The sequence below is a fragment of the Oculina patagonica genome, chromosome 4 (assembly GCF_052425735.1).
Source record: "Oculina patagonica isolate OP01 chromosome 4, crgOcupat, whole genome shotgun sequence".
Lineage (NCBI taxonomy): Eukaryota > Metazoa > Cnidaria > Anthozoa > Scleractinia > Oculinidae > Oculina > Oculina patagonica.
The window spans coordinates 30098165-30115540 of NC_135761.1; the positions used below are offsets into that span (position 1 = coordinate 30098165).

Below are 17376 nucleotides of genomic sequence, written 5' to 3' on the forward strand. Positions count from 1 at the left end.
TGGAAAACAGAAAACCGATTTAAAAGTATATCGCATTGGGAAAGAAAACAAACTGTGGCGCGACCACTCCAGTTTTATGAGAAAATTATTCTGCAGTTTTCATCATTTACGAAAAGAGCGAAGACTTGGAACCTCGCCGAAGGTCATAAATATTTTCTCCAAAGGACCGGTTAGTGCACAGTTTGTAAACTTTCGCTTTGAAAATAAACTTACCCTCACCTTGTCTACACTGTCTACAGCATACTAGTACTGTATTAACTCTGAACTTCATATTTTAAAATAAAATGTATGAACGTGTAACTTGTCACGCAAAGACAGCTGGTGGTAGGCTGCACCGCTAATTGTAGCTGTATTCGAGCTATATAAAAGACAGCTAGAAACGAATTAATACTAGTAACATCACAATGGGAAAGAAACTTATTCAGTGGTTCACACCGTCGAAAACAAAGAAATATTAAAGGAAGTTCTCATTCACCAGATTCACTGCATCAGATGCAACATTCGTCAGTTCGTGTTTAAATGCGTGGCGACCAGTTTGTTTACTAGTTATTAAAAAATAATACGGTCTTCATTTAATAAACAGTTCATCCTTAAATTTCAGCTTTTCTACGACTGACAGGTAGGTACTATAGTATAAGCCCCGCTAAAATAGCTGGAAAGGGAAAGTTTTTTGAAAAATGAATTTTTGACTGCCACGCTGGCGCCACATGTTTATTTTGTGAAGATTAATTAAACGCCGTGAAAAATAGAATTTGATGTCCAGCGAGCCACTGCATCTTCGGCTACGCAGTCCTCAGTGAATCCTCCAACTTCACAAATTTCTAAAACTTTAAGAAAACGAACTTTCGCAGAATCAACAATTGGTCCTTATCGATCTTCCGATCTTGTTGTGAAGACACTGAAATTCGACGAGTGTTCATGCGTGAAGGGATGACTGACGAATGATAATAATTATTTGTAAACTTTCGCTTTCAAAATGAACTTTGCGTTACGTTCAACGCCGTCTTTCTGTTGTTGTACGCCGGTGCGCGTGCGATTATTTATAATTTCTGAATTTTGATCAGTAAAATTATCAGGATTGAATTAACACAAAGTGACTACAATATAGTGCAATTATTAACCTGCACACAAGTGACAGACAATAAAAGACGTTGGATTTCAATCTCGACTCACTTGTCTTTCATCAACATGTTCCCTAAGACTTTGCTCTAGCAGCAAAACACATGGACCCATTGGGGCCCTATTTTTTTCTTTCTACTGATACTTCAATGTGATTGGTGCCTGTTTTTGTTTTCCTTTGCGTGGGGGCTCATGGCTGGGTTACGTCTTTGGGCCAGCCATGAGGGCATTATTCAGTTAAGACGCTGGCTGCCAAAAGCAGAAGCCCTTGATGTTATTATTGGAAGTTGAAGAGCAACCTTTTGGAAGCACTTCCAATAAAGCCATCATCATCATCATCATCATCATCATTATCATCATCATTATAACTTATCCAGGCACCCAACCTCTATTAAGTTGTGCAGTTGTTAACTGATTGATTTGATGATGTTTTCAAGGTTTTGTACGCCACACCAAGCCAAGATGGTTTTTATGACATAACTGATGCACTGGAAGAACAAGGAATGGAACAGATTATAAAGGTAATAACTGAAAGTCAAAGGTCATCATCATTATCACATTTCATCCACTGATTGTTGTTTGATTTGTAGAAAAAGTGGAGTTACCCATGTACAGTGTATGTTAGTGAGTTTTAAATGTTTGCTGTCCATTTTCAGATGCATCAAAAACGCCAGGGCACAAATATTGATTTGGTGGAGCAATTTAATATTTATGAGGTATGTGTTCTTTGTGTTGTAAATGTAATTGTAATTATAGCAGGCTTCACTAATCAAAAATGCAACATCCACTTGTCAGCAAAATTCTATGCAAGTAACATAAAACATCAAGGGTTGGTCGCATAGTTTCCATAAGGCTGTCTAAAAGGTTGGGCAGCTGAAATCGCCATTCAGTTTGCAGTTATAAATAATGTTGTTTTAGAATTGAAGAGTTATAGTTGACACAATACATGAATATTATAAGTGTATAATAAAATAATGTTTGACACTGTAGCAGGGGTATCAACATTGAACTCAATGTTTTTCTTCGGCTTTAGAATTTTAGTATTAATTAAGTCTTTCAGTACTTACATAATAGTGTACTTGCATTAGTCAATAATTTGCTAAGTTTCAACTAAATCTCTCAATCTGCTGCACTCAATTTTTAGACGGCGCTCCGAATTGAAGATGGTGACGAAGAATTCCCAGCATTTGGAACCTCTCCATCGATAAGGTATAAAATAACTTGCTAACACATTGTTTTGTTGGAAACAATAATTAACTTACCGGTAATGGGAATTGACACCAGATTAATGTGATCAGAAAACTTTGGCTGCTTTGGCTGATGGGTTTCTGTTTTTCAGCAAGTCAAAACCATAACTTTTGTTGCAACACTAGCAGTTGTTGCTGTTTTGTTAGTCTAACAGACTAAAACGCAAACATTATCACATGGACGGCGGAGCATTTTTCCAACTGGGGGGGGGGGGCTGACTAGTGACTTGAAGTGGGGGGCTTAAGGGGCTTTTCTCCTATTAATTCTTTATTTTTTCTGTAAAAGTGGGAGGCTAAAGCCCCCCCCCCCCCCCAGCGCCCCCGGCTCCGCCGTCCCTGAAGCAAATCACCTAATGTAAATATCAGACAAGGGAAAGCAAAAAAGGAAAAGGGATTACATTCCCTTTTGTAAAAGACATGTGCAGATAACTCTGCCCACCACGTCTGGGGACACATTGAAAATAAACTTGTCAACGTTATAATAAACTGCAAAATAGGTACATGCATTATGATAATAAAAATTGTGAGTACCTGTCATAATTCATTGTTTACAAAGCAAATTGATGTCAAAGTTGCTGACAGTTGTCTATGAACCAATCCCAATTTTCACAGTGCTGGTTTAGCGAAAAATTTGAACTCGCCCATTACAGAAGACAGTGCAGTCATTTGCATATCTGAATCAACTCTATTATTTACATTGTCTTTGCCCTAATGAACACTGTGTTTCTTTTACTCCTTAGACAAAGAAAAAGAACAACAACATCTTATGCCACAGGTAAGAGTTGTTCAATACACAATTCACAGTAATGTCGAGAATTTTGTTCTGTCTGTACACCGAGTTCAGTCAAATGCTCCAAAACAAGCTTTTATCTGATTTACTTTCTTGAAATATACAGATATACAATATACTCTTAGTATTTGATTTGATGATTCTGTAATTCTCGTTACTTGTCTGGTCAAAATACTTATTATAGATTTTGGTAATTTTTTTGGGGTAATGCATTGATATTGTTAGAAGAAATTACATATTGATAAAGGCACAACAAAGGTTTCTGACGTTCTGCAAAGGAAAAGCAGACTATGACAAGTGTAACTGTAGTCTTTCATACAATTATACACAATTTAAGACCGATTTACTGGTCTTTGAATTAACTGAAATATCACAAAAAAGATTTACAGCTATAGAAGAACTCAAAAGAAACACAGAAAAGCCGATAAGGGGCATGGACGGACAAAATTGAAGAAGATTAAAAGAGATGACATTTTGGGTGAACTTGAAAAACTTCAGCCCGACTTTTTTCAATTTTCTTTCAATTAGAATGAAAATGCTATTTATAATGCTTGAAAATATCATCATTTGAAATTTAGAGTTCGTATTAAAACAATGAAGAAATTAACAGATTTCTCGCAAATACGAAGATCTAGCTCCTTAAGAACGTAAACATTATTTTCATCTTCACTCAAAAGAGTTTTTTTTGTTTAAAATAATTTATTTAAACCCATAGGTGACAGAAGACGCAGTCGGAGACACAACTCTGTCAGTCAAATTGATGTATCGTGCATCACAAAGGATAACTTGTTGGCACCTCCAGGAGCACGAAACAGGGAGGGCTCAATGCACAAGGTCGCCAGTGCCCCTAATGTGGGGACCGCTGTCAAAGTAGAGCCTCCTGCTTCACCAGTTAAGACATCAGCTAGTACAACACCGTCATCATCAACAGAATCTGAATTGGACGAGAAAACTAGAAATCGCCTGGCAAGAAAGTATGTGTTTGGTTCATCATTTATAATTACTTAAAAAGTAAACTGGAGTACAGGGAGTTTTGGGTCAGAGCTTCGAGAATAGGCCCTTTTCACGACCCAAGTTACATAATGGGACATCCGAAACAAAGGAAGGTGAAGCTTGATTGGTGCGAGTCGTTTGGTTCTGAATGTCCCAAAAAAGGAAAAAAAAAAGAAAAAAAAATCAGTAGATTAATCTAGCAACCTTTTGTGGCATTTCAGGTGTAAAAGTATGGGATCGCCTAATAAAAGGGTTCCCAAGTCTCCACTGAAACAGTAGGTAACGTAGTAGGGAAAGGGTGTGTGGATTGGAAGTGTAGTAGGCATAAAATTAAATAAGAACAAAATAAAAATGATGTTAAATTGTTAGATAAAGCACCATGCTGAGGGATCAACAAACTGCAATGCAGCCACGTCAACCACAAGGTGGTGCAACAAAAAGAAACGAAATAAAAATAAAAATATGCATATTAAGGGATTAGTGTTAAGTTGAGCACAACTTTGAGGGAACAACAAACTACAATGCAGCTAAATCACCACAAAGTTGTGAAAACACTAATGAAATAAAAATTCAAAATAAACAAATAGGAAAAATCGACATTGAAAGGTTATTAGTAAGAAAAGGAAGAAAGGAAAAGGGGAAGGGGGGTTGGGTTAGAATGAAAATTAGTCTTTGTTAGTGGTGTTTAAAATCAGAAGAAAAGAAAAAAAGGAGGGGTTTAATTAGTTTTTAAGTTTTGTTTGTAACAAAGAGATAGAGTGTCATCACCCATGGTGCCCCGTTCTCCATGTTAGAGCGATGTCCATATTTCCCAGCATGTTTGTAAAGAATTTATATGGGGGTTTTAGTAGGAATGTGCCTGCTTTATAGAGACTGTATGGAAATGTTTAGCTGTATTAAAATCTCTTCTATGCTGTAGTTCACTCAGAGGTTTTCTCACCTGAAACAATTGCTGTTTTGTGCAGGGAGCGCCGTGCAGCCAGACGAGCTGCCCTGGGAATAACCGACCCTGAACAAGACGAGCCTGCAGCTTCCAATAAGAATGAGAGGAGCAGACACAGAAGCGATAGTAAAACCAACACAAACGACAGAAATAACTTAGAAGTGTCTTCACCAACTAACAGCAGACCACGGTCACCTCGCTCATCCCCACGCCCCTCTCCTAGGAGCTCACCCAGGAGCTCACCCACCCTACCCCGGAGGAGATTCAAGTATGAGGAGCCGCAAGCAGAGGGTGAGCTATGAGTTTGGATGGTTTCAGACTGTTAGGGAATTTCAGCCCAGGTTGAACACTTTTAAAACCGAATAATTATCGTCCAATCAATCAATCAATCAATCAATCAATCCGGCCGCCATTTTCTTTCGTTGAAAACCACCACTGCGCATCCGCAAGCTCACTTTCAGCCCGGGCTGAAATTGAAAATACGATTACATGAGGTTTTCAGCTCGTTTGCTTGGGCTGAAATTCGCCATGTAATCAGGCCCTTAGATTTTTGCAATTTCAATACGGTCTAAATGCTTGTGTTTTTGCGCCTTTTTCGACCTGTATGTACCCAAACGAGCCAAACTGCTTAACTAAAGTTTTTAACTGTTTATTGTAGTGATTGCCATAGCAACTGATTTTGGGGCAGCCAGCACTGTATCTGTAAATGTAAATGCTGAAAATAGTTCTTCGATTTAGCTTTACGGAGAAATATGACTAATGTATTAAGAATTAACCATTTTGTAATAATTTTCTGTTGTCGTTTTCGAAGGTGCTTTTTAATAGGTTCTCCTCTTATTTTACAAAGTCAGATATTTGGCTGTTTTTAACAACTGGAATTATAGAGTGCTTAATGAAAACACTATTTACGATGTCGTAAAAATCTTGTGGTTATTCATCGTGGTAAAGAACATAGAATTGTATGATGTGTTTTGTTTTTTTTTGGTTGGGATTATAAGAAAGAACTGTCGTTTGTCACCCGATGTAGTCACGTGCGATGAGGATCGCGTGACTACATAGTGTGACAGACGACATTACTTCATTATTTGTAGCTACGATATTAAGTTGATAAAATGTGCATCCCGTGGGCTGTTAGAAAAGTTTCTTTGAATTTCTCACGTTGTTCTCTCTCTGATTTATTATTTCCAATACTTACAGAGCAACCCAGCCACAAGTCAAAAGGAAATCGAGAGGAAAAATCCCGACCACATGAGGATTCTGGTAGGCAACCAAAGGCTGAGGCATCGAGTCACAAGAATGATACTTTAGAACAGAAAGAAGAAAAAACTGTGCCACGCAGGAAAGAAATGGCTGTTTCGGCTGTAAGTAGGAAAAAGACTCCAGAGGTTAAAAAGAAAGACACGGAACCTTTGGTAAATAATATAGATCACAACGGGTCTTCAGATCAAAGAACTAGCGATGAAAGTGAAGACACCGACGATAAACTTGGTTCAAGTAATGACGATTTAAATGACAACACAAAAAATGAACGAATTTCCGAGGATCATGTAAAGACTTCTAGCCCGTCAGACCGAAGAACTAGTTCAACTAGTTCTGTAAGTGACGCCCGACGATCAAGTGTGGCAGACCCTGAAAAACGATCAAGCATTTGTGAAGGGTTTCCAGGGTTTCCGAACAAGAAAATGATGTTGAACATGTTATACGGGCAGCAAAAGTCCACAGACGACACAGAACGTAAAGGTGTCGATGGCAATGTGTCATCTGTAGGTGATTCGGTTCATGACAGAAAACAGCAGTTGTTATCACCAGGGGAGAATGATGAAGGGGCTCAGAGACAACCCGATCTGCTGGCAGTTGATAATTTAGTTTCTGAGGCTGTGAAAAGATTGAGTGGTTGCATTGAAGTTGACGAGGAAAACGAAACACCGTCCAATGCACCTGAAGGCGAGTTTGAAGGATTGTTACAGAAGGCAAAATCGAGTCTTATGAAGCAGCCTTCTGTGGAGAAACCGGACCCTGCTGCTGAAGAGGAGGCTCGGAAACAGGAGGAGCTTCGAAAGAAGCAGGAAGAAGAACGAAAACGACAAGAAGAAGAAGCAGCTAGGAGGGCAGCGGAAGAAGCCGCCATCCAAAAGGAACTCGAATGGGAGAGAATGATAATACTTAAACGAAAACTCATTGTAAATGACTTTAACTTCACTGAACTAGAGGACGATGAAGACGAATTTCTTGATTCTGCGTCGACTACAGGAGATGAAACAGATGCACATCCCCATGGGGGAGTTCCGATGTTTGGAATCCCAATTCCCCCTCCCCCCTTTCCTGGTGGACCTCCACCTCCCCCTCCACCCCCTGGTGGTGCTGTTCCCCCACCCCCTCCCCCAGGACTTCCAAAGGCGCCTTCGTTAAATGACGCTAACCCAAAGAAAAAGTTGGTTCGGTTGTTTTGGCAAGAAGTTAAGAACTCGCCTCTTATTAATGGTGTAAACAAGACAATTTGGGGAAGTATTGATTCTGTGGACATTGACACCAAGAAACTAGAGCATTTGTTTGAGAACAAGACGACGGCAAAAATTAAGGTAAAGCAACTGTGTTTAAAGAGTGATTCTATTTGCTTTTATGATGAATGCTTTGAAAGCGTAATTTTAGAATTGCACTGCCCTAACACGGGGTGCTTACCATTCGTCGGAAGGAACCGGCTGGGATGACTATTGAATAATAGAAATGGTTTTTCCGAAATCAGCAAACCAACCGAAAAGATTGCGCTTATCATTTGTAATTCGGTTTCTTGTCATTGTTTTCCGTTGATGTGAGACTCGAACTTGGGAACCGTGCAAATGGTAGGGGAAATTCATCGGTTCGTTCCAACCGGAATCGCAGGACAACCTTATGGATTTTGTCCACTAGTTCAACCGGAATTCTGGGAAAATTAACCTTACGATTTGCATTCCAACCGAAAATTCCCGTTTTCGCGGCTAAATGGTAAGCACTACGGTTTCGCCGGATCGATATTTTTGTTGTGTGATCATAACAAAAACAATTTAACCAACTCGTTAAAAAAGGGGAACGTATATCTGAGAACTGGCGGGAAGCTTGGCAGTTGGCCGTCAACAAAGCGTGGTAAAGAAGCTGAACTTGGGACTACCAAGATCAACTCCAGCTAGTTAAAAGATGAAAGCTTGAATGTCGAATGCCATTTAATTATTTTATATTTCGAATGAAGTTCAGGTATTTGACACATTGCAATTCAAAGTTTTTTTTGCTTGTTTCCTTGTAGAAGTGCGAAGGGGAGGACAAAGACAAGAAAAAGGAAATAGTGGTTCTGGAAATGAAGCGATCTCAAGCAATCAACATTGGTTTGACCAAGTTACCGCCCATCAGAGCTTTGAAGCAGGCCATTCTTGGAATGGATAGCGCCGTGATTGACAGAGAAGGAATTGATGTAAGTGTTATGCGTTACATACTCTTAGCTGGGTCGTCACATGACACGTTATTGCGTGACGAACACAACTGGAGGGGGACTTTGCGTTACAACCCGCCGAGTTTTTTTTAAAATCCCATTTTGAGTTCTAAGTGGTAATCTAATGATAGCAGGGAGCTTAATCCTTTTTTTGTTCTAGAGAACTGGACAACCGTTTAATTCCAGCGCTACAGTTAAGGTATTCAGCAATGCTGATACTTCTGCTAACACTTCTGTTACTAGATATTGTTTTAATATCATACGTGTTCACGTATTGGTCACTTAGTGACGGAGAGGAGTACCTGTTTTCGTTACCTTGAAAATCTGTTTGGTTGAACGGAAGTTGAATTAAAAGCTTCCAAAAACAGCTCTTGTACGGGATTTTGTCGATAATAAAGCTTTTAGTTTGGACATTTTTCACCTATACACATTTCATCTTCGTAAAGCTACTTATGTTCCAACATTGCTACTGATCAATTTTGATTCATTTTAAATTCTTTCCCAGGTCTTCATTTCTTTCCAAAGTGGCGCGTGAATTGCGTTCACTTGAAAACCGTTTACACGACTTATCGTCAACTTACGCGGAAAGCATTTAGGATCTTTAAAGCATTCATGTTTTGAGGCAGCAGTTCCATTCCAACATCAATAGAAAAAACGGAACTTTTATTAAATATATTGTTTGTTGTTCTTGTAGAAATTGCTCCAGCTACAACCAACAGCGGAAGAGAAGACCAAGATACAAGAAGCACAAATGTCAAACCCTGACCTGCCTCTTGGATCAGCCGAGCAGTTTTTACTGACAATGTCATCTATAAACGAGCTGGCCCCGCGCCTTCATCTGTGGTCTTTTAAACTTGACTATGATCAGCTGGAAAGGGTGAGACACGAAACATTCTTGAGATGTTTAGTCTGTTTTGTATAATGTGTAATAAACAAGAAACAGGTATAGTGTTGGGACCTGTGTTTGGTACAAATTTATTCTCGGAGCATTAGCCGAGCCCGCGATTTTCGTCTGCGAGGAGTTGTCAAGCAACATGATGTTCCGTATGACGTCATGCTGACGTGTCACCTTTCGGAGTACCCTAAGGTGTCCGTGCTAGGTTTGATTGCAGGGCTGCAAATATTTTTTTCACTTGAAAGGACATATGTCCTACGAAGACACCATCTTGGTCGGACAAAACAAAGTTTTGGTCGGACATCACCAAAAACAAAAGGTTAAATTTTATCCAATGTTGGCGTAAAATGATTTACGATCAAAAATTTTGTCCAGACATCATGTCCGATCACACTTGGGATTTCGTCAGACATGAGCACATTTTGGTCGGCCAATGTCCGATGACCGACTGTTATTTGCAGCCCTGTGATTGGATAGTAGAAATCGGAAACCCTCCGAATGCTTTTTACGAAAATTTCGCAAACCTTCGAGTGCGCGACGAAAGTTGTGTTTTTCGCGTAGAAAATTGTTGGAATTATAACAAGTTTCTGTGCATTTACGATATTTGTTTGTTTATTTAGTGTCCTCAATTAGCACAATAGTGCTTAAATTAACTTGTCAAATTATTAAACTACTAACTTCGCCTTGCAGGAGGTAGCAGAGCCGCTGATGGACTTGAAGGAGTCCGTTCAAGAACTTCACCATAACGAAACGTTCAAGCACATCTTGGCAACTCTTCTTGCCATAGGAAACTTTTTAAATGGGAAAAAGGTTTGTGGACAAGAACTGTGTAGCTGTTTATGGATCATTTCCTTTTCGTCTTGATCGTTCGAATGCCTATAAGTACTAATATAGTCCTTAGCTTAGATGAAAACTGCAGCACAAAAGTAAAAACGAATCATCGTTCTGTTCTGTATTGGCTCAAGTATTGAAAGATAAGTTAACTTCTGTTTAGATGACAACAACTTATCTCGGATGTTTGCATTTCGTCGAGTTCCGTAACATCCCCCGGGAAGTAACTAGAAAATCTCCAAAACAGCGATAAAATATAATTGGTAGTTAATAAATTTTTGATGTGGAGAAATAAAAACTGTTGTTTTTGTTGTAGGTTAAAGGATTTCAACTTGACTACCTTGCCAAAGTACCTGAAGTCAAAGACACGGTTCACAAGCAGTCGTTACTGTATCACTTGTGTTGTATGGTGATGGAGAAGTTTCCTAACTCGTCTGATTTTTACAGTGATTTGGGCGCCTTACATCGCTGCTCCAGGGTACGTGGATTGTACACAAGAAACTGACGACTGACTGACTGACTGACTGACTGACTGACTGACTGACTGACTGACTGACTGACTGACTGACTGACTAGTCCATCAGTTGAACTACAGTCGACTCCCGATAACTCGAACCCTCGCTAACTCGAACCTCGCACTAACTCGAACGAAAATCGATTTCCCTGGATTTCCGTTAAACATTTACTTAATTTTACCCTCGGTACTCGAACCCTCGATACTCGAATCTCCCGCTAACTCGAACCAACTTTCGTTTCCCTCAGTCTTTTCTATATAATTTTACCCTCGATAACTCGAACCATGTATGTAATACATGTCAAGTCAAAACAAACAGTGTGCTGTAGTCCAAAAGTTGAAAATATAAAAGTTCGAGTTAGAACGCCCCTCAAAACGCGAACTGTGCCCGCCATTGACGTGCTACAGACGTTCAGTTGTTTGTGGAGGCCTGGGTGTGGGGGTTGATACCGATTCTTCCAAATCCGACCTTAGAAAACTGTAAAGGATCACATACTGACTTTTTCTCGAGAAGGAAATCGATAACTCTGTCTGCGTTGTTCTCTTTGAAACCTGCATTCGCAGATTTTTTCTTCGTTCTATTCTGATTTTATTTTCCTTTCTGCTTCCTATGCTTATTAAATTTTTTTTCACTGTTCATTTCTATGAATAGAAAATCAGTAAACATCCTTTTTCCTTATTTCCGTATTTTTTTCAATTCCCGATAACTCGAACCATTTTCAAATTCCCTTCAAGGTTCGAGTTATCGGGAGTCAACTGACTTGAACTTAACTGAAACTTAGATAAATAGTCCTTAAATTTGATGGTTTGACGAGAATAAGCCTGAATATTTTACGAGTTGCGTAATAGAAGGAGCGGGGAAAACAAGATTAAAAATTCTATTCTTATAGCCCTATGTCTTCAGTGGGGGAATTCAATTCTTCCTAACCGGCCATTTTGCTTGAATATTTTCGCAAGAATAACCAGTGAAATCAGGGTACTACATGTAATATATTTTACTTTCGCGTTATAATGATACGGAACACTGAAAATAGCGTGAAAGTAGCCAATAGTAGGCTTATTTAGAACCCCTAGTTTCCTTACTGCGTACTAAACATGTGTTTTCACATACAGGTGGACTTTGATGTCGTGCTTGACAATTTAAAGAAGCTACGTGAAAACTGCAAGAAGTCCTGGGAATATTTAAGTATTGTCGCCAAACACGATAGCACCAAGCAACTTAAAAGCAAGTAAGTTAAAAACTGTTATACAGAATGTGACCCTGGTTATGCTGTAGCACTGCTTTTAGAGTCACCGTTCTGTATTTATTAAACGGAAAAACTTTTAGGCTTTTTGTTTTGTTGTTGACCTCCCAAGAAAAAGTAATTTATGGGTGAGTAGTGCTCTAGAATGTTCAGAGTGTGTAATGAATGTGGAACATTGTAAGCTCTTTGGTTGCCTGAGAGGTTTTGTATCGAATTTACAAGCTTGGGTGCTGTTTCTTTGCCAGGATGAGCGAGTTTTTAGCAGACGCTCAGGAGCGAAGCACTATCCTGAAAGTCGTCCATAGACGAGTCATCAACAGGTTTGTAATCCGTTCTGCTTTTCGATTGAGCCGAATGTTTACGGAAACTGCTCGGAGAATCCCGAAAAGACTCGGAAAAATCACACTGCATTACGATCCTACCTAAAAACACTATACTTTTAATTACAATTATACTCAAACTTCTCATTAAAATCATTAGTCGGTGTAAGTTAAAACAACAATTATAATTATAAATTTTGAAGAAAAAGAACACAAGGGAATAGTTGCATGCGAAGTACGATTTAAGGTTTATAACTGCTTGAATAAGTATTGAATTTAATGTAGTAATGAATACGTGTTTTAACAACATGATTTCTTTCTTGTAGATTCGACAAGTTGTTGTTGTACTTAGGACTAAGTTCAAGTGTAGCAAAGAAGACAAAGGTAATAACATTTCTTTATAAATTCTTTACTTTTCATTAAACATTTTCCCAGCGCAGTTAATATGGATAGAACGTGCAGCAAATGGATAGAATGGGCAACTTTTTTTAAGCGTGGAAAATGATGCTTATTGATGAAAAAAGTCTAAAAAAGAGGCAAACCGTAATTTATTGCCTGGAGAATAATCCATATTTGTTAATCTCCATTTTAAGCTCATTGCACAAATATCCATAACTGCTTTCTATTTGTCTGCGTTCGAGCCTAGTGGCCCATACAGGCCGGAGCTTATCCCGGTTTCTGTAGCATGAAGCGACTAGGAGTATTTCTACCCCCCCCCCCCCCCCCTGGTTGAGATACTAGTCCATCGCAGGGTTCCCCCAGCATTAAATTTCGCCGGTACCCATTAATACATCTGGGTGAAAAGAAGTACTATGAGAGTAAAGTGTCTTGCCCAAGAACACAATAAAATGACCCTGGCAGGAGCTCGAACCCGGACCGCTCAATCCGGAGTCCAGCTCACTAACCATTAAGCCACCGCGCTTCTCACTATCATTGCTTTCTTTACATTTCTATTAATGTTGGTTTTGATTGTCTTTTTCTCTGCACTTCTCTGCTTCTCAGTGTATTAATATCGCAAGGAATGTGCTTATAATACGCGTTAATTGCAGTGTAATTAATATATCCTTTTTTTACAATAGGTCAACGAGTTTTGTAAGATTATCAGTGAGTTTTCGTTGGAGTACCGAACAACGAGAGAACGAGTGATTCAAATGAAGAAAAAGAGAGAAAACTTGAGAGAACGAAGCAAGACAAGAGGGAAACTTATCACAGAAACTGAGGTAAGAACTTAGTGAAAGTTAATTCAATAAACATACCTCTCGCGCGCCTGACGAAAGAAACTTTTGAGACTAGAGACGAAAGCTTCTATACCAATGATATGCTATTCGTCTCTGCATTAGTATTGAATTTTGATTTTTCGGCTGAAATCTCACGTCTTTCAAGGGTGTTCAGCAAAATTGCGCACAAATACTTTTACGTTACTTGCTTAGTCTAAACGAAGGGGAAAATTAACTGTTGCGCGTTCTAGCATTCCACAAACTGCAAAACAGCTAGAAGTAGTCGGGTTTCCGTTGTAAAAAAAATGTCTAGATGACGTCAAGCTTAGCTGAGCATTTTTTGAAGAGAAAAAAAGAAATTGTTTTGCAGAATGTTCGGATTTCGTCGACGTGACCGAAGCCGGAGAATGCGTAAAATAAAAAAAAATAAAGCGACACCAGTGTTAACGTGACTGGAGCGGGTGCTTTATGACCCATATCACGCATTTTCCGGTTTCGCTCACGTTGCTCGACAGCCTATCACTTGTTGTTTCCATGGAAATTCGGAGGTATGACGTAACATTCTTTTTCACGTTGCTCCCAGTCCTACTCGGCAGCAGCCAAGGTGTCCGCTGAGGAAAACATCGAAGCCTTCCGCAAAGCTTTGATATCCAATGGAGACGAGGCAGAAAATGCGAAAGAAAAACTGAAAAGCGCCACGCTACCAGGAACACGGAACAGAGTGAAGAGCGCTGGAACGTCACGCACTAACTCAGGAATACAAACACTGGATGAATTCCCGGATGATACCACGGATGAGGTCATCAACACTCTGGCCAAATCTGCCACTGTACCGGACTCAAGGACACGACAAGGACGCAAGCGGCCGAGAGCGTCGAATAGAAAATCAGGTTAGTAGGAGTTAGACGGGAGGGGAGGGACGGGAAGATTGTCACGTAAGCTCCTTGTTTCGAGGGTTTGGAAGGATTCTACGGAACTATCACGATTTCTTTCTAATGCACAAAACCTAGTGGAGATCTTGATTTTTATTGAACCTTGCGATAACTCGAACCAAAAGTCGGTTTCCTTCCGTCAGTTTAACCCTGCAATTTTATCCCCGATTTGTTTAACCAATTTTCGTTTCCCTTGGAGGGAACTTTACCTCCAAATTTTCTGTAATTGTTTACTAAGGTAGACAATCACAAACGAGGTGTTACAAACTATAAAGGGACAAAGTTGGTTAGTTAAAGGAGGTTGAGAACGTTAACTAACTATACTCGTGAATAATTTAACACGTTTATGCTACATTTGTAAAGCTGTCAAAGCAGTGTATAATAATTCTAAAACGATGACTTTGCAAACGAGTAGTAAATAAATTGTCTCCAAACGATTAAAACAAAAAGAACAATTTTTTGGACAGATAACGTTATTGCAGGGAGTGATCAATAACAATTTTCTCCTTACAATATCAATACAATGTCACGCAGGAGGTGAGGAGAATTAAGGATTTAATCAACCAGAAAATGTTATCTTGACGTACTAGGGAAGATTGATACCCTCCAGTTGTTCCTAGTGATAATTTCAGCACTCTGATTTACTTACTTATTTTACTTACTTATTTCCTTGCAGCTCGCAGGACACTCAAGAGCGGTATCAGCCCTGAGGATATGGAAAAGCTTACTAAACAGTATTTGGACAATATTGAAAGCAAATGACGCCAGTCAACTTAACTTAATATACAGAATTTATATTTTATACAAAGAAATAGTTTTATGTGATATTTTATTGCAAGGCAGTCTGTTGTGAACAGGGACTTCTGTGGGGTTGTTTTATAGTGAAAGCGAAAGCCAAATTTGGATATTTGTACATAAATTGTAATTTTTAGGACATTGTATAGTTATCTTTTCTCGCAGCTTTTAATAACATGAAATGGTGGCCTATTTTTTGGCTGCCGGCAATTTTTTAGTAAAAGAAATGACTAGTTTTAGTAGATATTTTCTTGTGTAATATATTCTTGTCTCGTCGGGAGAGTTCGGCAAATAGTGGAATACTTTGAGAAGCGACGGATTTCTTAGTTCTCCGAATACGAAACAAACAAGGTTTTAATACAAAGTCAGTTTTAGATATCTTTTAATGCCCATGCGCAGTATAGTGTATGAAGTCTATCAACAAATGATGACGTATGTCCGGTTTAATGAGTATAGCTTTGATTCAATCTTTTTTTATGGCGATGTTCGCTATAATGTAGTTGCGATGAAGCATGTTTAGGATGGTAAATTTTAGCTTCGTTTTACATCGTTTTACCTTAGAGGACTTTACAAAAGAATGAATGGAAAAGATTTTGTTTTTTTCATGTAAGCCAAGCCAACTCTTACAAAGAAATCTGAGGCAAAATGCATTTTAAGCGAACAACATCCGACCTCCTTCCCAGCGTCTCTTTTCCCCAGGGTCTCTCTTTCTAGAGACCCGGGAAACGAGGTTCATCAACATCGTACTTAGTTATTACATAAAGTTGCAATGTAAGTTTTATTTACAGCGAAATTTTACAGTCGTAATGCTCATAGTAGACACCCTAAATTGTTTACATGAGGTCTGTAATCGTGGGTCTTTTTTCCTTTTGAAAGAGCCCTCAAAAAGCTTCTTGTTGTGCCTGTATCGCGAGGCTTCCAAAATTTCATCTGAAGGTCATGAAAGGCGGGCTGTAAACACGTTATTTCGTTACTCGTAGTTTGATTCTGCTTTTGAAATTGGCCAATACCTCTCCGGGCTAGAGAATGATGGTTTCTAATTCCTGGTAATACTCAGTGGGAGATTTAACATTCATGCTTGGAAACTAAAGAGTTAAAGCCCAATTTTTTCTGAGTAGAATGCTATAACTCGACGTCGTCCGAAGATTATCTTAGGATCACAGAAGCCTTATCGGATTATGTTTCCTTCGCGGTAAATACTTGTGTTCCACTTGTTTTATTTCGTCGGTTAGTATATATATGGTTTATTTTCCGCAAGCAACTTATTTTACCTGTGCAGTATTTGTTCGTTATCTGGCTACAAGCGGGTCTTGTAACAGATTTATTTGCAAAGCCTGATAGTGAATTATCATGTTATGCGACTTTTCTTCCACAAAACGTAAACAATGAGGCCATTTTCAAGTATCCTTTTCTGTCTGTTTTAAAACGAGTCTTGTTTGCTTTTTTGCAAGTTAAACTCATAAATAAAAAAATTCTGTGTCAGAAATCCTTTTAGAAGATAAAATAAAAGGCGACAAGAAAATGGCCTTCTTGTGCTTCACGTTCGGAGAATGAAGAATTATTTTAGTAGATACGAAAATATGGATACATGAAGTACGAAGTGATTCATTATCTTTGTAATTATAAGGGGTACTGTAGGTAAAAAAAAACTGGGTTGCTTTGTAATGATAACGATAGATTCTTTATCCAGTTTTATAAATAATAATGTCAGTTAGGTACTATTCTGTAGCCAGTTGATTGGCTGATTAAATCTTATTTTCTTAAGACATTCTCTTTGGGTGATCTTTAATAAAGATCCCAATGTTTGAAGCACTTTGTACGTTGTTTGTTGTTGTTTGTTTAAATGTTCAAAAAGAGACAAACTCCCCATCTAAGTAACATTTTTTCTCCCGATTTTTCTGGTGTTCAGCTGGGACCGACAGCCCAGGAGGAGTGAAATATGTTTTCTTTATTGTTAGCGAAACTACAGAAACTACACAAACTGGCCATATTCAAGGTGAACCATTTTGTTCATCAACTGATTGTTTCAATATTCAGAGAGGATTTTCTCTAAAAGTAAAAGATTTGTGACTTCAA

General features: G+C 38.8%; 1 protein-coding gene across 2 annotated transcripts in view; it reads left to right on the forward strand.

The window, feature by feature from the left end:
* The window catches only part of LOC144652236 (FH1/FH2 domain-containing protein 3-like), a 45714-nt gene extending 28338 nt beyond the window's left edge, over nt 1-17376 (forward strand). Inside the window, exons 9-26 of one of the 2 annotated variants that reach the window (XM_078512255.1) lie at nt 1557-1640; nt 1776-1835; nt 2264-2328; nt 3107-3141; nt 3872-4130; nt 5115-5383; nt 6290-7671; nt 8370-8534; nt 8713-8751; nt 9247-9429; nt 10138-10257; nt 10595-10756; nt 11906-12021; nt 12282-12356; nt 12683-12740; nt 13436-13576; nt 14157-14463; nt 15182-17376. In XM_078512255.1, coding sequence (XP_078368381.1) covers nt 1557-1640; nt 1776-1835; nt 2264-2328; nt 3107-3141; nt 3872-4130; nt 5115-5383; nt 6290-7671; nt 8370-8534; nt 8713-8751; nt 9247-9429; nt 10138-10257; nt 10595-10756; nt 11906-12021; nt 12282-12356; nt 12683-12740; nt 13436-13576; nt 14157-14463; nt 15182-15267 — 3606 coding nt within the window. In that variant the 3' untranslated portion in view covers nt 15268-17376. The remainder of the gene's footprint in view (nt 1-1556; nt 1641-1775; nt 1836-2263; nt 2329-3106; nt 3142-3871; nt 4131-5114; nt 5384-6289; nt 7672-8369; nt 8535-8712; nt 8752-9246; nt 9430-10137; nt 10258-10594; nt 10757-11905; nt 12022-12281; nt 12357-12682; nt 12741-13435; nt 13577-14156; nt 14464-15181) is intronic. The other variant, XM_078512257.1, reaches the window with a different exon arrangement.